The 21,772-nt window shown below is 40.2% G+C and overlaps 1 protein-coding gene across 2 annotated transcripts in view; it reads left to right on the top strand.

Moving 5' to 3' along the window:
- Mospd2 (motile sperm domain containing 2) overlaps positions 1-21,772 on the top strand; it is a 70,007-nt gene that overhangs the window by 47,330 nt on the left and 905 nt on the right. The window contains exon 16 of one of the 2 annotated variants that reach the window (XM_031371000.1): positions 1,185-1,315. The exons of the other annotated variant lie outside the window; for it this stretch is intronic. Within the exon in view, the coding sequence (XP_031226860.1) occupies positions 1,185-1,213 (29 nt within the window). The 3' untranslated portion in view covers positions 1,214-1,315. Of the gene's footprint in view, positions 1-1,184; positions 1,316-21,772 lie in introns of those variants that run through there. 2 annotated transcript variants of the gene reach the window in all.

Raw genomic sequence — 21,772 nt, 5'->3', positions numbered from 1 at the left:
AGCTATAAGAGGGGGAAAGGAAGAAAAGGAGAGCTCATACCCTTTTCCCCAGGACCCGCATGCAATTTCTGACCTTGTTGAAGCCGTCCAATTTCTTTTGAAATAAATTCTAATGCCTTAAATGCTCCCCCAAACACACACACACAAATCCTCTGTGCATTTTCAAGTAGTTCTCAAGCTGTGTGTGCATGTTGAAAATTACACTGATTTCCTAACTCTAGAATTTGTATGTATGCAACTTTCTGACTGTGATAACAACATCTCCAGACCTGTGATAGTGTCCCTTTCCTAGCCATTCCCTTCCCTAGCTGGAGCTGGGATTATAACAAACTATGTAATAAGTTGTTTTTCCCTAATATAATAGCAATGCAGACAATGGAAGCATAATGTGTGAAGTATCAGACTATGACATGGAATGGTTTGTATGATATATTATATTAAGAATATGTGATTCTGTTCAGCAGGGGATGGGAACTGGATGTGATTAATATAAAAACAGAATCACTTATGGACCAGGCTCTCTTATACTACTACCACAGGGATTCATTAAGTAGAACTTGCTTGCACTTAAATTCGCACTGAAATGCTCTCAGCCAGGAACATGCAGATGAGATAGAGCAACATGAGTCAGAAATCCAAAGATTGTTGACAGCTGACAACTAAATGTCAAAACAAAAGTACTTTCAGTATTCGAATCCTGGACTCCAACTCCTTCCTTTCACTGGTGCTGCAGACTACAGGAGGCTATTATTAGGAGGCCATAAAAATAGTATGATGGAGTCTGAAAAATGTAACTTTTTTTTTAATGTGGCTGACCTGATAGGTAGTTGAAAGAGAAAGTTGGAAGGAAGTGGATATATAAAGAACAAATCTTTTTTTACAAATCCAGTACTTCCCTGAGATTTCTGAAAACACTTAAGACCATAGGCATTAAAGGCAGAGGTCCATCTCACACAAGCGACATTTTTAAGTCACTGCTTAAGGCAGAATCTATTATAATCTGACTTTTCCTTAAACAGTAAGGAAATTATCATGACAGAGACAGGCATAGAAATCTCCAACATGATGCGTGCGAACTTTCACCATAATAGCAGATTAAAGCATTTGTTTTATTTTTACTGTTTTAGTGAAAAGGCAGAGGTCATGTGCCATAATAAATATATATTTCTTTCTTATTTATTCAGTGCCAAGATTCAAACCCACAGCTTCATGAATGCTACACAAGCACTCTACCCATAAGGACACCTCTACCAGACTAGTATATCTTTAAAACAATATGCCAGAGCCTTAGAGAGATGGCTTAGCAGTTAGTAGCACTGGTTGCTCTTCCAGAGGACCCAAGTTGGATTCCCAGCACCTACATGACAACTCTCAACTGTCTGTAACTTCAGTTCCTGGTGACCTGACTCCCCTCTTCTGGCCTCTGTGGTCACTGCATCTAACTAGAACATATATGTACATACATGCAGGCAAAATGTAAGATGGAAATACAAATAAATAATTCTTTTAAAAATAAACAAAACTAGATATTGGAAAGATTTTCTTGCTTTAAGAGTCACAAAGGAATTGATGGGGTGGACTAGCCATTTGTCTTAGTTTTGTTTCATGTTACTGACAAAAGCAACTGCAGAGAAGGAGAGGGGTTATTTTAGTTCAGAATTCCAGGTTAGAGTCCATAATCCAGAGTAATCACTGCTGAGAGAGCTGGAGAAAACTGCTCACTCTGCAACTGTAATCAGAAGAAGAGAGCAACAGATACATGTTGCTAGATTTTTCCTTTTCATCAGTATTGGGCCAGCCCAAGGAATGGTGCTAAGCACATTCAGAAGTCTCTGCCCCAATTAACTGAATTAAGAAAATCTCTCACAGGAATACCCTGAAGCTGACCTAATCTAGACAGTTTCTCATTGAGATGCCCTTTCCAGGTAATACTAGGTTGTAGCAAGTTGACAAGTAAAATCAACCATCTCAACTTTCTACATTCTAAGTGGTAAGAGCCAAGTCCAGGTGAGGTTGCTCACATACTTATGGCCAAAGTCAGACTGACAATTAGTCTTCTTTTAGTCCTTGAGGAAAGGGTCATCTCACTTCATTCTACAATCTATTCTGATCATTGTAGCTAAACAATACTTGTTAAAGATTAGCAATAACTGTCTTATTGCTTCATCCAATGGATTTACTATGACCCAGACTTAAGGTGAGTTCTTGTTTCAATATGTGACCATATCAATACACTAGATTTCTAACACAATAGACTCCTCTTTTGCTTCTACTATTATCACCCTTTATTTTCCTGTAATGGTACCTATCTATTGCCTTTAAGATGCTAAAGTTAGAATGGTACTCTCCTCCCTCTCTTTAACTGAACTTCTCCATAACCATGGTAACAAGCAGCATTGGTAAACCACTGCTCCTTGTGTATTTGTAGCCCAGATACACTGTTTGGAGTCTATACACATGTACTGACTATCAAATTATAGGTAAAGTTCTCTTTTGAACTAATTTCCTACATTATACCCCAACAGACCTATCTAAAAAACCAAGATGGATCATTTGTGTTAAAACAACATTGTACCAAGCTGACACTAAGCTTTTTTTCTGACCTGAGAAGTCAGGATTAGAAATGTCTCTGTCTCTATTGCTGCATTGAAGTTCCTGTCTGGCTACAAAAACTTTCAACCCAAAATTCATCCTGTCTACAAGAAATGCAGGCATGGGGGAATGGAGCAGAGTCTGAGGGAGTGGCTAACCAGTAATTGGCCCAACTTGAAACCCATCCTATGGGCAAGCATCAATTCCCAACACTATTAATGATACTCTATTATGCTTGCAGACAAGAATCTAGCATGGCTGTCCTGAGAGGCTTCACTCAGCGTGTGACTCAAACAGATACAAACACCCACAGCCAGTGGATGGAGCTTGGGGATTCGTAGGGAAGTATAGGAGAAAGGATTGTGAGTCTAGAAGGGGATAGGGACTCCGAAGAAAGATCAACAAAGTCAACTAATCTGGACCCTTATAGCTCTTAAAGTCTGAATCACCAACCAAAAGAACACACAAAGTTGGACCTAGGACTTCCCTCACATATGTGCAGCTTGGTCTTCAGGTGGGTCCCAAACAACTGGAATGGGGGCTATCCTAAAAGCTGTTGCCTGTGTGTGGGATATGATCTTCTAGCTGGGCTGCCTTGTCTGGCCTCAGTGGGAGAGGATGCACCTAGCTTTACAGAGACTTGAAGTGCCAGGGTTGGGGGATACCCAGGGGAGGCCCAAGTGTTCAGAGGATCATGAAGGGGCCATGGAGGAGGGATTGTGGGAGGGGGTGACCGGGAAGGGAACAGTGAGAGGGATGTAAAGTGAATAAGTAAAAAAATAAAGTAAAATGAAAAGAAAAGAAATATACCACTAAAAATTCTCAAGAAGACTACTTTCATATAAAAATGATGTTCCTTCTGCCTGGAACTGTAGACAAAAATAAATACCTTGAAATAGCTCGATGTTAACTGACCAGTTGCCTCCTGCTGTTCTGTCACCCTTTCCCACCTTAACAGCAAAGTAACTTCAAAATGACCTTTCCTCCTGGCCTTACTATACACCTGTTGCTCTAGGTAGCCATGCCAGTAAGGCTGGAGAAAGCTAGCCTTGGCAACATATCAAGACTCAGTCTCAAACAAAAACAAAACACATGGAACTTTTTCTTTTGTTTCTTCTTTCTTCAAGCATTTCTCTGTAAAGTCAACCCCATTCACCCGGACTTCTAGGTCAATAGCACTTGTAAATACAGAAGGGGAGAGACATTTCATCTTTTCTTGTTTTCTGAATGTCATTGGTAAAATTAATTAGTTGTGCCAAAATGTGGGTTTTACCAACAAGGGCAACAACAAAAACTCCATGGAATCTCTATGACCTTTCAGTGGATTTCCTTTCTGTTTTCCATTCCCACTCCTCTACAGCGGTCTATAATTTAGTCATGGCCAGAGTAACATCTGTGTGTCTTTCCCTTCCTATTCTGCTCTTTCTCAATCACTTTTTTTGTTCATTATCTCTCTGTGAATTGGTTGAATGCAGAAAGGGTTTCTGAGGCTCACTGAGATCCAAGGTCATCATGAATGCCCCTATTGTTGTCCACTTACTACCTTTGGGGCTCTGGCCAACCCACACAGAGCTTGGGATCCAAACTCCTGCCTGTTAGGCAGTTATTAGCAGCAAATATTCACTCAGGGTGAACCAGGTAGACCTCACAGAGAAATTATCAAATCCTAATCTTAGGGGACCTCATTACAAATAGAGCATGTAGGTACCCACATAACACTTGTTTCAAGTTTGTGCTGTTCTCTAGATTAAAATTGCACATAGTTTCATGACACCTTGCTTCTTCATGTGTTTGTGACATTTCTTTAGGAGTCTTCTTGCTATTTTATGTTCCCCTGAGCTCTTCTCTACATTCTACTGACATTTTAAATTTCAATGATTCTGACACTGATCTTTGGTTAATTGTTCCTATTAACCCTTCTATTTTATGGCTTAAAATCAATATACATTTTTATTAAAGGCTCAGGGAAAAGAAAAGGTTCTGTCAACTTCCTATATATAAATGTATTTTATTTACCCCAGGCACATCTTTCTGCTACTTATTGAATCTAATGTTCTTTAACTCGATTATAGGTGAAATTTCCACATCTCTTTTCTTGCCCATGGGACTCATTATTCAATATTGCATTTTCCTGCCCTACAGTAAACAGCATGCATAATAGCATTACATTGTTTGCAAGGCCGTCCCTAATCAAGCAGCAATTGAATCAAATGGACTGAAAGTTTGACATTTTGTAGGGTCAGAAAACTATGAGGGATAGAAAACCGGTTTGTGTTCTCTTAGCTATAAGCCCAGGAAAGCCAATCAATCATAATGGGGATATAGAAGCATCAAAAAAAATCACTTCTTAGGAAGGGTCTGATGACCTTGAAGACAGATCAATAAGGAATCCTTAGACCTATTCCAGGAGTATGTTAGAAGGACTCATTGAACTAGGAGCCAGAGTGTGACTAAGAAGAGTTGAGACTGGGCTGAAGATTCTGAATTTTTAAGGTGCCAGGCATGCTGATGTCAGAGTACCTAGGCTATCCTTTCAGGAAGAAGATTGCAGAGATGCTAGAAAAGATTAGCCAGTGATTAACCACCAGCTGGGCAGGTGTCTCAATGAGTAAAGAAAGGACTTGCTGAACAAGCATGAAGATCCAAGTCTGAACCCTCGAGCCCACACAAAACTGAACAGTGTAATGTATGGGTTGTAATCCTAAGACACCTGTGGCCATAGGAGAGATGCCAGGAGAATTTCTGGCATCCATAGCAATAAACAAGAGGTCCAGTTTCAAACAAGATGAATGATAAGGACCGACACGTGAGGTAGTCCTTTCAGTTCCACAAGTAGACTATGGCATATGCCTACATTCACACACATGGGCATGTTCTCTCATGAGAGAGAGAGAGAGAGAGAGAGAGAGAGAGAGAGAGAGAGAGAGAGAGAGAGAGAGAGAGAGAGAGAGAGAGAGAGGGATTTTCTTTTAAGGAAAAAAATCAATTGCTCTCAGGGATATGACCCCTACTGTCAGGAAACCATAGAATTCAAGTAGGGTGATTGATTCCAATCCAGATTTAACATATAAAATACCAAATTATTGTTTGGATATGTAGAAGAAACAAACTATCTTTTTTGCCATGAAACCTGTTCATTTTACATTTGGGTAATTCAAGTGTAGTAGTTTCCAGCTGCACATGCTCCAGAAATGTACAGATTCCTGGTGGGATTAACATACCTAATAGAGGTTGTGGTATTCTGTCTGGACTCCAACCCCACAGTTACCTGGCAACAGCCAGGTATGCTCCTCTCCACAGTTACCTGGCAACTGCCAGGTAGGCCTGGCTCACTATAAAAGGGGCTGCTTGCCCTGTCCTCTCTCACTCTCCTACTCCTGCTTCTCTCCCTTGCCTCTTGACCCCTTGCTCCCCCTCTCTCCCCATTCCCTTCCCCCTCTCTTGTGGTCATGGCCAGCCTCTACTTCTCTACTCTCTCTTTCTCTCTGCCTTTCTCTACCTCTACTACTCTATTAACTCCCCTCCCATGCCCTAAATAAACTATTCTACACTATACCATCATGTGGCTGGTCCCTCATGGGGAAGGGATGCCTTGGCATGGGCCTACTGAGGCACCCCCCTTACCCCATACCTCACCACACCTCCATAGAGCATATTCTTATACTTCTTTATCATTTAATCACAACATTGGTGGTTTTTTTTAAGTATAGAATCAGAGCATGGGGAGGGGAGTTAAGAGGGTAGTAGAGGCAGAGAAAGGCAGAGAGAGGAGAGAGAGAGAGAGAGAGAGAGAGAGAGAGAGAGAGAGAGAGAGGTGTAGAGGTCAGCCATGACCACATGGAAAAAAGGGAATGCGGAGAGGTGGGGAGGAAGAGGGCAAGAGGCAAGAGAAAGGAGGCAAGAATAAGAGAGTAAGAGGGGGAGGAGGGAGCAAGCAGCCCCTTTATAGTGGGCCAGGCCTACATGGCTGTTGCCAGGTAACTGTGGGGGTGGAGAGGGGACAGAATATCAACTGAGGTCATATTTGGTATATCATAACAAGGGCATTTAGTAGGTAAGGAATCCTTTGGAGGAAATACCACCAGGTAGCTCAATTAGCAAATCTAGAAGAGTTGATAGAGCTATTTCTCCTGATTTTCCTAGGGAGGGAAAGTCTAAAGTACAAACCAGGTTTCAACCTTTCTTTTCTACTTGCTGAGGAACTAGCTGATGATATGCACAGTTTCAAAAGTAGGTCCTCAAAAGGGAAGTGAGTAGAAAAAAAGATAAGGTGCTTGGGTGGAAAATAGCTTACCCTTGTCTCAAAAATGTGTCCTGGAAATGAAGCATCCAAAATAATAAAGGAACTCAGTTGATGAGGACTGTATAATGTAGTCATTCCTTGTCTAGTTGTTCTGGCAAAGGCAACTCTGGAAGAAAGGGTTTATTGCAGCTTATAGTTCCAGGGTATAGAAACTATCTTATAGAAAGTAGGAAAGGGAGGTGGCACGTCATATAGCATCCTGTTAGGAAGCAAAGAGGAATGAATGGTGGTACTCAACCAGCCTTTTCTTTTTTTATTCGGTCAAACACCTCAACCCATAGAATGGTGGCAGCCACAGTTAAGCTGTGTTTTCTTACCTGCATTGACTTAAAGGAGAAAATCTTTCAGAGATATACCCAGGGTTCACCCCACAATGGGATTCTAAATCTTGTCAAGTTGACAATAAAGAATTAACATCACAAATGAAAATGTCAATGGCTTCATCCTTATTGTTTGGAAGACTGATGCATAATACACTCTCTGTTGTGTCATTCTGTGGTTTGGAGGACATACCACTAAGCACATTAACTTAGCATTACAAGAAAAAGAGGGCATACAGTGACCTGTATTTGGTGGGGTCTAGCTGTTAGAACTGTTTGTATGATCACTAGTAGAAAATGACACTTTGACATTCTGCTCTGAAAAATTAATTAGATGTTTAATGCAAATCAATAGAATCATTTAGTCTTATTTTATTTTATTTTTCTATTTTTTGTTTTTTGAGACAGGGTTTCTCTGTGTAGTCTTGGCTGTCCTGGAACTCGCTCTGTAGACCAGGCTGGCCTCGAACTCAGAAATCTGCCTGCCTCTGCCCCCCCAGTGCTGGGATTAAAGGCGTGCGCCACCACCGCCCGGCCTCATTTAGTCTTTTAAACCCATGATCCAAACAAATTATTCCAGGGACCAATTATACATATTGGAAATTTCTTCAGAGCAAGAGAGAGAGAGAGAGAGAGAGAGAGAGAGAGAGAGAGAGACAGAGACAGAGACAGAGACAGAGACAGAGAGAGACAGAGAGACAGAGAGAGACAGAGAGAGGGAGATACAGAGTCAGAGACAGAGTCAGAGAGAGACAGAGACACAGAGAGACACAGAGAGGCCTGAAAAGGTATTATGCACAATTTCTTGTTATATATTTCAGTATGGTTTCTATCCCTACACATAAGATGGTCCTTGGGAAGAGGAAACACTTCCCAAAAATCTCTCCTGAAAACCACCATTTTTAAGCAAATAGATTTCATTTGTATGCTCATTAAATGGACTTTACTTTAGTGGGTCTGTGAAATCAATCCATTTGTTGATTACTTAACTCCCCTAGATAATGTATCTACCAACTTGTCTCCATTTATTTTCATCTTATGGGGAAATTTATTCTCCCCTCTAAGGCTAGGGACCACACATCTTCAGGATGGGAGAGAAGGCTATGTTTCTAGATGACGATCATTTCCAAAGAAATGTCACTGAAATGCAGACCGGAAAAGCAGAGGACTTTTTTGTTTGTTTCTTTGGCACAACATCTTGCCTGCCACTCTTAAGGTGAAAATAAAAGGGCAAGTTTGCATCCACAAATAGCCACCGAATTAAATCAGTAACTCTTCTGGGCTTTGCTGCCAATAAAGAGATTAGATTTTTTGGGCTCCCAAATGAGATAAGTGGTGGGCTGTTCTAAGAGAGGGCTCTTGGATTGAACATATCTTTGAATAGGTGGTAGTGTCCTCAGAACATTCTAGGAGGGATTTACCTGAACAATTATGAAATATGAGACTTGTGGAATTCACAGATTTGCAAATTCAACCCCCTTTTCACAAAGCATTAGAATGACTTTATATCCAAATGATGCAAAGATCATCAAATGATGAAAATTATTAGGATACGGGTTGGAGAGATTGCTTAGTGGTTAATAGCACTGTGTGCTTTTCCAGAGGACCCACATCCAGTGCCCAGCACCACATCAGTCCAGTCACCAACACTATGGAACTCCAGTTCCCAGATTTTGATGCCCTTTCTGGCCTCCATGGGCACTCACATATGTATGCTCATAACCACAGAGAGAAATAAATAAAAATAAAAACAAAAATCTTTACATTTTAAAATTTTTATGTGAATATTTGTCTACATGCATATGAGTCTACCTTGTGAATACAGTGCTCAAAGAAGTCAGAAGAGGACACTGGCTCTCCTGAAACTGGTATTACAGATGTTTGTGAGCTTCCTTAAGTGTTGGGCCCCAACTCTAGTCCTCTGCAAAAGCAGCAAGTGATTTTAACTGCTAATCCATCACTATAGCCCCTAAAACAAAATCTCAAAACATCTCAAAATAGTTTGTGATAAAATTTATCTGAAGAAAGCAGACATTGTGTATATGTGTGTGCATGTATGTGTATATCCATACTTACTCAAAATATAATTGAAAAAAAAACTGTTTAAACTTTTGAAGAGAGATGCCACATTCTGAAAACATACTTATTAACAGCAATTGTTTTCATGGTAAAATATGTTTTTCTCCGTTTTTCCCTTTCCTTATTTTTTTTAAATGAGCTTATGATACCTTTGCTTTTTATAATTAAAAGTTGATGGAAGACATTAAAACTTAATTATAAAAACAAATTGAATTGTGGCTTATATCAGGTACCTAATTTCCTTTGGTACATCAAGATTGTTTTAAACCAATATCAAAAACAAAACTATGAATCCTTGTCACTGAGAGCAATAGGAAAAAAGCTTTTTTTCTCCCAGGGTGTCTTTCATGTCAGACATTCCATGTCTCTGCCTCTGCTCTCTTCCCTTTTCAAGGAGATATCCAGGCTTGTTCCTCAAAGCCAAGATCTATCTCAAAACCAGAGTTCTCTGGGCCATGAATAATTATAGTTTTAGTTCTCCCCAAAACAGCCCCATGGTAACTTGCTTTGTTCGACACTAACCTAGAAATTGCTTAGGATTTTAGACATGTGATGCTTACTCTGTCTACAGCCTTAGTGTCTGTCTTCAATGCACCCCCACTCTCTGCAAACAACTTGCTGGAGTTTACCCTTTCTAACCCCCTCAAAGATTTAGGACTGTTCCCATTTTATCCAATACCACCTAGTCTATAAAGTCAAAGGCATATGAGAGCAGCTAGAGACATTCACAGTTTAGCCAACTTTCAGTGCCCGAACACCTTATAACAGTTACCCATATCTGTGATTGTTTATATTGATTGATGGTCAACATAATGTGGATTTAGAATTACCATGGAAACATGCCTTTACGTGTCTATGAGGGAGTCTATGCACTGATTTAATTGAGGTGATAGGTTCTACCCTAAATATGCATGGTACCATTCTATGGGTTCAGGTTCTAGACTGAATAAGAAAGAGCAAGTGGTTTAAACACCCGTATTCATCTTTCTGTGCTTTCTGGTTGTGGGTAAAATGCAATCAACCACTTTAAACTCCTTCTATTATGACTTCTCCTTCGTCATAGACTGTACCCTTGAAGTTTGAGCCCAAATGAATTCCATGTTCCTTGATTTTGTCAGCACATTTGATAACAGTAACAGGGAATGTCATTATCACAATATCATTCTGGAAAAGTAATAAGGAATTCTGTCTCTCTATTGTCTTAGGAGTAATGCTTTCAGCTCTTACTAAACCAATGAATTCCCTGGGGCTTTTGTGAAAATGCAGATTATGAGTCAGTATGTCTGAAGTGAGGCTTAAGATTAAGTACTTTCAAAAAGCACCCAGGTAGAGCTGGTGCTGGACTATGCTGGTCGCCCCAGTATGTTTTCGTTACTATAATAGGATACCTCAAATGGGCAATTCATAAAGGAAGGAAGTTGATTCTGTTCATGGGTTCTGAGAACTGGAAATCCAAAATCAGGAAGCTGAATTTGATGAAGGCCCTTGAGAGGTAGTAACATGATGGAAAGTGGGAGACAAGTGGGCATAGAATAGAAGGTGTCAAACATATAGGGCAGCCTTGAGTTAGAGCAACCCATTCCCATGTAACTAATTTAGTCCCTTAAGGAATACATTAAAGACCAATGAGATGTATCAATGGGTAAAAGGCGCCTTCCTCCAAGCATGATGACCCAAGTTTGATCTTCAGGACCCACATGGTAGAAAAACTCCCTCAAAGTTGTCCTTTGACCACATTAATGCCATCCACAACCTTACAGGATTATGTACATAGAGAGTTTGGGGCTAGCCTGGGCTATATGAGACACTATCAAAAAATGAGCTCTGATTAAGACTGGTTACTTCCACAAGTCATAACATAGGTCAAAAATGTGCAGACCTATGACATGGTGCTACCTCACCTTTATGATACTAAAGAATACAATTTAAAGGGATCATTTGACACTCAATTTACTTTTCCAGCATAGGACCTAAAGGATGGTACAACACAGCTCTTTTTTTTCCAATTTTTTCCATTTTTTTTATTAGATATTTTCTTTATTTACATGTCATATGATATATCATTTCCCAGTTTCCCCTCCCCCCAAAAACAAAAACAAAAAACAAAAAACAACAACAAGAACAAACCCCTCTTCCCTCCCCCCTCCCACCTCCCCTGCTTGCCACCACACCCCTCCTGCTTACTGGCCCTGGCATTCCCCTACACTGGGACATAGAACCTTCACAGGGCCAAGGGCCTCTGCTCCCATTGATGACTGACTTGGCCATCCTCTGCTATACACATGCTGCTGGAGCCATGGGTCTCACCATGTGTACTCTTTGGTTGGTGGTTTAGTCCCTGGGAGCTCTGAGGGTACTAGTTAGTTCATATTGTTGTTTGTCCTAAGGGGCTGCAAACCCTTCAGCTCCTTGGGTCCTTTCTCTAGCTCCTTCATTGGGGACCCTGTACTCAGTTCAATGTATGGCTGTGATACTCTACTTCTGTATTAGTCAGGTACTGTCAGAGCCTCTCAGGAGATAGCTATATCAGGCTAGATTGTCCTTCCTTCAGTCTCTGCTTCATAGTTAGTCTCTGCAACTCCTTCCATGGGTATTTTGTTCCCCCTTTTAAGAAGGAATGAAGTATCCACACTTTGGTCTTCCTTCTTCTTGAGTTTCTTGTGACAACACAGCTCTTTAAAACAAATGCACTTTCTTAAGCAGGCTTTCCTTTCATGGGAGGAGCTTTTCATCACTCTCTCTTTGAATATCAGAACGAAAATTGCTAATATAAAAACAAACAAGAAAAACCTTCCTGGAAAAAAACAAAAATCAACCAGCCAACCAACAACCAAATCCAAAACAAACAGTAACAACAAAACACAACCATCTCTTTCATACAAAGATGAGCTAATGGGGGCTAGCAAGACCCACTCTAGATAGTATTTTAGTGAGTCTGTCCTGCTTGAAAGACAACCACTCCACAAAAAAAAAGGGGGGCATGCCAAATAGGACTTCAAAGCTGCAAAGCACATTGTTTTGAGCAAAAGTTGCCATCAACATTGCTTACTTGGATGTGTTTAAGGATTCTGACTTCAGAATCATCAGCCTGCTCATCCAGGAAGAAGGGGAGGTCAGTTGCTCTCATTCTTCCATTGTGTTCAGCCCAATTGCCATGTTACAAAAACATGCTGTGATAATAAAAAAAAAATAAGCATAAGCACTGGTGAGTGCTAGTTCATCACCAACACTATGAATGTCAGGGTCATATCCGAAGGTCTTTTTTTTGGCTTGATTTTTTTTTTCTTTTTTGGTGTTTCGAGACAGGGTTTCTCTGTGTAGCCCTGGCTGTCCTGAAACTCATTATATTAATGAGGCTGGCCTGGAACTGAGAGATCCACCTGCCTCTGCCTCCCAAATGCTGGGATTAAAGGTGTGTGCTACCACCACCCAAAGATCTTTGTGGGTCAAAATAGCCTCAGTTGATATAACCTGATAATGACCCATTTTTGTCCTGAACTGTTCCACTGTACTGTCATTTTCCTGTGAGTTCTAGTGCTCTATCTAATGAGAAAGATCGATGTTCCTATGCTGTACACACTTAAGGAATATGCACTTATATTTTATATAAACTCTGATTGAAGATGCGTGACCATCAACTGAGCAAATGTTATTCACTAGGTACAAGCTTGCAAAGCCTTATTCCAACTAGAGCAGCAACTGGGTCCCTGAATTACTCTATTTTTAAATAACAATGTATATTTAAGGTACAAGTTTACCATGTGGTGATTTTATTACACATTGATACAATTTTATTATGTTTTAAACATACTCAGGTTCATAATAGATTAAGAAATCTTTACAAAATTGATTTTGGGGACTGAGGAGATGGCTCAGTGGATGGGCAAACTGTTTGACTACCATGAATCTCCAGATATGTGGGTGCTGAACAGCAGGAGTGTCTGTAAACCCAGTGCTCTTATGAAGAGATGGCAGAGACAATTGGCTCCTCAGAAGCTTCACCCAGCTAGTAGCCAACAACAAAGAGACACATCTCAAATAAGATAAAGGCAAGGACTGACCCTTAAGCTTGTCCTCTGACTTCCATAGGACAACCCGAACATTCTACCCATTCTCAAATACAGAAACATACACAAACATACAGCATCTACACATATGTACACATAAGCTGGTTTTCTCTACTGATAATTTTCAAAGTTTTGCTCTAAATCTTCTAATCTGGGCCAGATCATTTGAAGCATTGGTGGTCAGCTAGTATTTTGAGAGTGAGTTGCTTGTCCCTGGTAGGCATTTGGCAATGGCTGGAGACATTTTGATTTTCTTAACTGGGAAGATCTGAAGCACATGTCTGGAAAAGGGCACTGATACTGTGAGATACCACACAGTGACCAGAGCAGCTCCTCAAACAAAGACTGTCCACTCTCAAAGGTCGATAGTCTAAGACAGAGGAAGATTGATCTGAGCTCAGAAATTTAAACTAGCTTGGAGCCAACTCTTCCTGTTCTCTTATTCTCTCCAACCCTTCTCTCCCTCCCTCCACACTACCCTCCCTGCCTGAATTATCTTCAGCTGATAAGTTGCTTCTTCCCATTAGAACCACACGCATAAAGCCACACGCTCACATGCTTTCATGGTTCGGTTTGATAAGAACTTTCTGTTCCTGACCCCCTTGCTTTCTTCATTGAGAAGCAAAAAGCAAGCCCAGGGTGATGATTTCACCACTCTATGTTGTTTTCCTCTGTTATCCACATCCTCTGTCATCTAAAGGTTTTGTTTTTGTTTCCAAGGCTCATATATAGAAGGGAAGTCAGCACTTTTGGAAGCAATGTTGAAGAATTCCCATTACAAATACTTTTCTGTCCCAGGTATTCTGGCAACCATCTTCATCAGGATAGAATGAAAATTCTGTCCTTGCTAATCTTGAGGTTGGCATTCAAGCTTCTTGAAAAATAAGTTTTCAGATAAATGTAAAACAGGCTCTAAGAAAATCTGCTAAACAAAATATATGTTGGATGGGATAGTTAGTTTTCATGGTCAACAGGGTTGGATTAAGAAACACCTGGTTCAGTGAGTAAAGTGCTTGCTATGCAATCCTGAAAACCTGAAATATATCCCTAGGACGTATATAATAGATGCTGGTGTTGAAAGGAGACAGAGACAAACAAATCCCTAGAGCTTATTGTTCAGGCAGCCTAGCCAATCACTGATCTCCATGGTCAGTGAATGACCCTGTCTCAAGGAATAAGATGACTGAGAAAGACACTCAACACCAACCTCTGTTTCCCAAAGTCACATACATGAATGTACACATGTGCACACACATATACCAAACACACACAAAAAACCACAAGATCTAACCTTAATGAGGTACACTTTGGGTGTTTCTGTGAACATGTTTCCAATCAGATTAGCTAAGAGGGGAAGTTCTGTCCTGAGGGTGTGTGACACCATTCTATTGGTTGTTCTCCTCGAGTGAATGTAAATGGGAAAAGGAAATGCTCCTGAATTACCTTGCTCCATCTTGTGATTTGCCATTTGCTACAATGTTTTTCCTACCATAATGGCCTCTACTCCCTTAAACTGTGAGCCAAAAGAAACCTGTCCTCCTTCAAGTTGCTTTAGGCAGTTATTTCATCAGAACAACAAGAAAAGCTACTATTACACAGTGCCTGGGGATGCAACTCAGTTACAGAGGTCATAATTAGCATGCGCATGGCTCTGAGTTTCATTCCCTGCTCTCCCTACAACCACCCCTAAAAGAAAATTGCTGACCAGAACAAAATGAGTTTATCACATTTATTCTAGTTTCCTTAAAGGTCCGAGCACCAATCTCAGGGCACTACACCACTGAGCTGCCACTCAAACAGTCAGTAACTGACTGTTTCTACCTTATAGGCAAAGTAACTTTGAAATGGCCAGTCTACATTGGTTGTCTTGATCCTGCTTTCTTCTGTTCTGCCACAGCTATTAACTCACTGCTTCTTGGCCCATCAAACATTTACCCTATCACACTGAATGAAAGATGGCCCAGTTTTGTGAAAAAAGTCAATTATGATTGTTAAACTAAATTGTTGTGTTTTGTCATTTGTCTGTAACTCCTGATAGCATCCCATAAGCCAACGTCATACATCTGTGCTATGGGATTTTTTTTTTTTTTTACTATTTCTATTTCCTTGGACAGTTCATTTCCTTGGTGGGAGGGGTGGGGTGGGGTAAAAGTTCAAGGTAGACTAAATCCCCTAAGCTGGATCTGTCTTACTGTTCATCACTAGGATAGGGAGTCACAGGTCCCTCTTTCAAAAAAAAAATGGGGATGGATACTAAAAGCATTGCTGCTGTAGATTCTTCTTAATTACTAAATGTTTTTGATGAGTTTGAGCTGTGCTCTAAACACACTGTCTTGAAATGATCCTTTTTGTTCTGTCCATTGACTTTGTAGACAGTAAACCCATTTCTTGCTTTAGTCCTTTGCCTCAACTCCCAACTTCCCCCTATAATGCCACTTGTAATCCCGTATTTCTTCATTCATGTACTGTGCAGGAACAACCAAAATAATGAATAGATTCTCTCTGAGGAGCTCTGGCAAAAGAAGAGGAAGACTTCTGATTCCAGTGTCATCTTCCTGCCTTGAGAGACAGGCAAACTCTTTCCAGATGTATGGGAATTCAAGCTGGTTTTCCAGGTTGAGAATAAAAATAATTGGGCAGTGAATAATGTTGAAATTGGCAAGAAAAAAACCCAAAGACCTATGTTGAAGAGTCTACAGATGGCTCAGAACTCTTGGGTGGTGAGATGGCTCAATAGGTAAAATCCTAAGTTCAATCCTCAGAATCTACACTTGAAAATCAGGTGTGGTGACTAGTTACTTAGACTCCTTCCCAGGGGAAGACATAAGCAACGTCTTCTGGTCTTCCTGTTCTCCTAAACTTTCATGGCAACCTGACAAAAGAAAACTGGGTCATGATTCTGCCAATGTTTATTTTGAGGAACCAATGAATTTATTGGACTTCATTACAAAGCATAGGTAAAGGTTGTTGGTGCTCCTTTTGCAACAGGCTGTAGCATCTGAAAAGCCTTACCCAGCATGGCTGAAGGCCACATAGACAGAGAACTCCCACTTCCCCTATTTTCACCAAGCCTATATAGTCTGGCTCATCCTTGAGGGTCATGTACAATTAAGGCAGAGTTGCATATAATAGGTAGTAAGGAGCAGCTGGATACTCAGGTGAGGGTCTTCTGAGCCTCCATACCCCTCTGTGGGGGTTACAAACTGTCAACAAGCCCAACTGGGACACTGTTTTTCAGGGTGACACAGCTGCGTGCCTGAGATGGCAATTGCTTGCCTGAGAGGACACTCATGACAACTGCCTGCATATGTAATCCCAGTGATGAGGACACAGATCCAGGTGGACTCCTGTGGCTCATTGGCCTGCCAGCTTAGCCCTAATTGACAAGCTCCAGGTCAATGAGAAACCCTGTCTCAAAATAATGTCGATGACTCCTGAGTAACAATACTGTACATGTACCCAAATAAGTTTATCCATACCTACACATAATCATACACATATGAACACACAAAGAACTCTGTGATGGTGGGTAGTAGGAATATTGTAGATCTAGAACAAAATTACTAAGAGCTATCTTTATTAGTATATATATATATTTTTACTGTTGTTGCTATTATTGAAACAAGGTTTCACACTGTAGCTCAAACTGACCTGGAATCCGCTATGTAGACCAGACTGGCCTCAAACTTATGGTAATCTTCCAGTCTCTGCTTCCTGAATGCTAGGATAACAGGTGTTAGCCATTATGCCGGGCTTTTGGGCTATCTTTAAGTCTTCTTAATAGACATTCATCATTAGGTCTCTAACCTAACATGCTTTTTTTTGAGTCAGATAAGACATTTAGAATGTATTTACTAGTTTCCACCAACCAGAAAGCTAAGAATGACATCTGATAATATCTGAGATGCACAACAGAGGTTCCCCACATTGTTATGAAATGCCTATCTACTGTATCCATCAGTGAAGTTGGTAAATACCTTAATTTATGACTTTCTCTTGTTCTATGACTATAAAAGATCCACAGTGGAATGTGTAATTCAGAGCCACCTGAAACTATGTTCCTAGGTCATGGTCACTTGTGCTTGGTTCAGAATAAATGTTCTCATTTCTGATGAGGTAAGAGCTGTATGTTGCATCAGTGTAAAAATCTATCCCATTTCTCTATGTTAATGTGCCTATAGCACTGTAACCTGGAAGCCAGATAACAATTTCTCAAAGACTAATAATTCTCACAAGAACTTTTAGAAGGCACCACTTCTCTCCATAGACAAAAATAAATCAGAAAGTCCATAATATTAAAGGAATTGTATTAGCCATGTAAAGCTTCAAATTTGGCAAAGAATTCAAAAATAAAAGAAAGAAGGAAGGAAGGAAGATTGCTCAGTTAGTTAAGGGCTTGTCTAGCATGCAATGAAACCCTAAGTCTGATGTCCCACAACACATAAAGCCAGCATGGTGCATAGGTTTATAACCCTAGCACTGGACGGTGGAGGCAAGAGGATCAAAAGTGTAAGGCCTGAGATAACATGAGATCCTGTCTAAAGAGAGAGAGAGAGAGAAAGTAAGAAAAGGGAAAGTGGGAAAGGAGGGGAAACTATGCATGCTTTTGAAATTCATTTCAATGTGGTGCGGTGAGTTTCCATTTAGTGGTTCAGTGTGATCTCTAGAGGTCATTCAGCAATGTCAGGAGATAATATTTGATATGGATATCACAGATGATGTTCCATGTCCTACCAGTGCACAGAGCAGCCTCTTGCAGCAAGGGAAAATTTGTTTCAATTAAAAATCACAAATGTTGGCAACACTGAGGTTGAGAAATCCTCCTAATCCATGCTGGGTGGGGAAGAATGCATTCATTTGTAGCATGGAAATCAGTTCGGCTCAGCATTTTGTTCCTTAGACAGTGTAAGTGATGACAGGGGAGATTTACCTTGTCCTACCTTCACTGCTGCGCCACTCCATCTATAAACAAGGCTCTCGTGCATTTAGAACACTGTGCAAACTCATGTGAATTTCATAACCTTAGTTGAGGGGAATAAGATAAGATCTGAGCATGTGGAGAGGACATCATGGCTCAAAGGCTGTGGGGCCCATCACTGTCAGTCTGATATAAATATTTATGGCAGCACATTCCACCATGAATGCATTTGTCTAGAACAAGTTGTGTCATGCTGGTACAAGCAGAAGCGAGGCTTTCTAAATACAGCCACTATTCTTTGAAGCGAGTAGGTCCTACATTGGTTTCAGGTAGAAACGGTGCAAGAATTTCATATTCAGTTGATTAACATGAGAAAGACAAGGATGAAGAAAAAGACGTTCCTTGCTTGAAACTGTGATTTCTGAAACATTAGGTGGTGATCATTTGTGTTTATTGAACATTTGAAATATGGTAGTGCAAATTCTGATATGAAATAAATGTCACATACACACAGGTTTTTTAATTTTTATTTATTTGGAGGAGAAGCACATACCTGTGTGGAGGTCAGAAGAAAACTTACTGGAGTCAGTCCCTCCTTCCACCATGAAGATCCCCAGGAATTGAAATCAAGTTGTCAGACTTGGTGACCAGTGCCTTAGCCTACTGGGCCATTTCACTGGCCTCAAACGGAGTTTTAAACACTTCATAAGAAAGGATATAAAATGCCTTAATATTTTTGCATTGTTTGCCATGGATGTGAAGTTTAATCTTCATGGAAATTTAATCTAAATATATTAGATTAAACAAACTGTATTGTCAAAATTAATTTCACCTGTGATGCTGTAATTTTTTATAAGACAGGATTTTACTATGCAGCCTAAGTTATTCTCCAGCTCATCTTCCTGCCTCCTGAGAGTCCCCATGCCTGATATCTTTTGTTAAATTTTTGTTTACTTTTATTTTATGGGTATGAGTGTTCTTATCTGCTGAGTCTTCCCTCTAGCCTCATCTTTTCTTAATGAGCCTACTAGATAGTTAAAATTTATGTTACTTCATTTACATTTCTCTTGATTAATGTTGATTTAATTTTTCTCATTATTTTTAAAACATGCATTCTTTTAAATTATGTGGATATGTGTGTGGGTATGTGCAAGATGCCCATGGAGGCAACTATGGGTTGTTAGATCCCTCTGGAACTGGAATTAGTAGTGAGCCTCCTGTTGTGGATGCTAGGAACTGATCGCAGGCCCAAGCCTTGTCTCCAGTTTCTCTATCATTTTAAAAAGATCACTGTGATGCTCTTTCTCATGAAAAACTACATGCAGCACCTCAGGTCTTCAGCCTTGGCTACACAAATGCTGTTGGAGAACTTTTATTTATTAATAACATACGTTTATCTATCTATTTATGTGAGTGTATATGTGCACACAAATGCATACAAAAGTGCAACATCATACATGTTCATACGTCAGAGGACAGTTTACAGGAGTTGATTCTTTCTACTGTGTAGGTCACAGGGATTGAACTCATGGTTGCCATGTTTGATAGCATGTGCCTTTATCTAGAGACATCTCACCAGATCTGGAGAGCTTTTTAAAAATACTGATGCAAGGATGGAGAGATGGCTTAATGGTTAATACCATCTGTTGCTATTCCAGAGGACCTATTTTTTGGTTCCCAGAACCCACATGATAGTTTACCATCATCTGTAACTTCATTCATAGGGAATCTGATTCCTCTTTTGACCTCCTTGGGCTCCAGGCAAGTATAGAATACATGAATGCGTGCAAATAAAACACTCATGCACATACAATAAAAATAAATTTAAAAATATCAATTTGTGGACATCTACAGAAAAATAAATAAATAAATAAATGCAATAGACCTACACTCTGACACTTATAAAACAATTTAGTCAAAACAGATATATCCTTAAATGTGAATGTAACCTTGCTAGGAAGATGGCACACTGAAATGAGTCTACACTCTCCACTCCTAACTTCTAGCAAGGAAACAAATGTCTCTCATCTTCTTCTGGTCAACATTACTAAGTCTGGACACAACTTAAATACCTTAGGAAGAGAGCTACTCCAGGAGAAATAGGTTTGACCAGTATACCATTATCCAGTGCCCCATGATCCCTGAGTCTTAGTTCACTAAGCATGTCAAAAACAACTACCACCAGACACCAGAACAAACAGGCTGGGGAACCCTGTGATGGATGTAGTCAAGGTCAATATTGTGATCCGTGGCCTGCTGGTGAGAAGGCATCTGTTCAGCTGGCTAGTACTTGTCATGCTTTGGGTCTCAACATAACTGATATTGTCCGTACTGAGTCCAGCTGACTAATTCTAGATGTACATTATTTTATCAGAAAAAGTAAAATGTAAATTATAAAGCTTGTAATTTTTTTTTTTAGAATTTCATACATGTATAGAATGAATTTTGACCACATCTACCGCCACGCCTCCTGACCAAGTTCCTCCTTTTATTGTTTTTCTCTTTATAACCTCCTGGCTCCAATGACTACTGCCTGTGTACATGCATACAGGTATTGAGCCACCTACTGAAAGAGAAACATAAGGGAGGAGCTTCAGGATTACAGACTGATTTCTTAGACCTTGTACCAATAGCATTATCCATTAAAAGAAAAATTGGTAAGCTGGCCTTCAGCGAGAGTGAAAACTGGTGTTCTGTGGAAGCCCATGTACAAAGGGTAAAAAGGCAAGCCACAGTGTGGGAAAAAATATTTGTCTTATTTTTCTCATTGCTATGACAAAATACCCAGTAAGAAGCAGCTTAAAGAAGTGAGATTTATTTGGGGCTTTTTTATTAAGGACCACAGTGCCAAGCATCCCATCCCTCACAGTGGGGAAGGGCAGAGACATCTGGTCCCATTTTTCCATAGGCAGGATGCAGAGACTAATGTTTGTGCTCAGAAAGAGATGAACGCTGTGGTCAGCTACTCTTTTCCTTTATATGGTATACAGCTTGGGATCTCAGCCCACAGAATGGTAGATCCTACATCAAGGGCAGATCTGTCCACTTCAGTTAATCTAATGTAGAAAATCCTTCACACACATGCTCAGAAGCTTGTTTCCATAGTGTTTCTAGATGCTGTCAAGGTGACAATAATAACCAACATAATATCTGACAAAGTATCAAGAAGATTTACAGAACCCTCAAGCTCAACAGCAAAGCTATGAAGAATTTAATTAGAATATGGGCAAAACAGACTCAAACAAATAGCTCACCAAAGAGGATTTGTGGCCAGCAAATAAGTATGTGAGAAGATGCTGGATATCATCCAGTAGAGAAATATACATCAAAGCTACTGCATGAGAATCTAAAATTATCTGAATACATTTTCTCCAGTTTAAAAAGACACTATGGATGGTGGTGAAACTCGTTGGCAGAGCACTCCCTTGCCTTACAGGAGGCCATAGACTCATTTCCCAGCACCAAAATACTCTCTACTTCTCCCTCCCTCCCT

Source organism: Mastomys coucha, chromosome X (genome assembly GCF_008632895.1).
Source record: "Mastomys coucha isolate ucsf_1 chromosome X, UCSF_Mcou_1, whole genome shotgun sequence".
In the NCBI taxonomy this organism is placed as follows: Eukaryota; Metazoa; Chordata; class Mammalia; order Rodentia; family Muridae; genus Mastomys; species Mastomys coucha.
The sequence above is the reverse complement of the archived record's forward strand: the minus strand, read 5'-3'. Positions and strand labels throughout refer to the sequence as shown.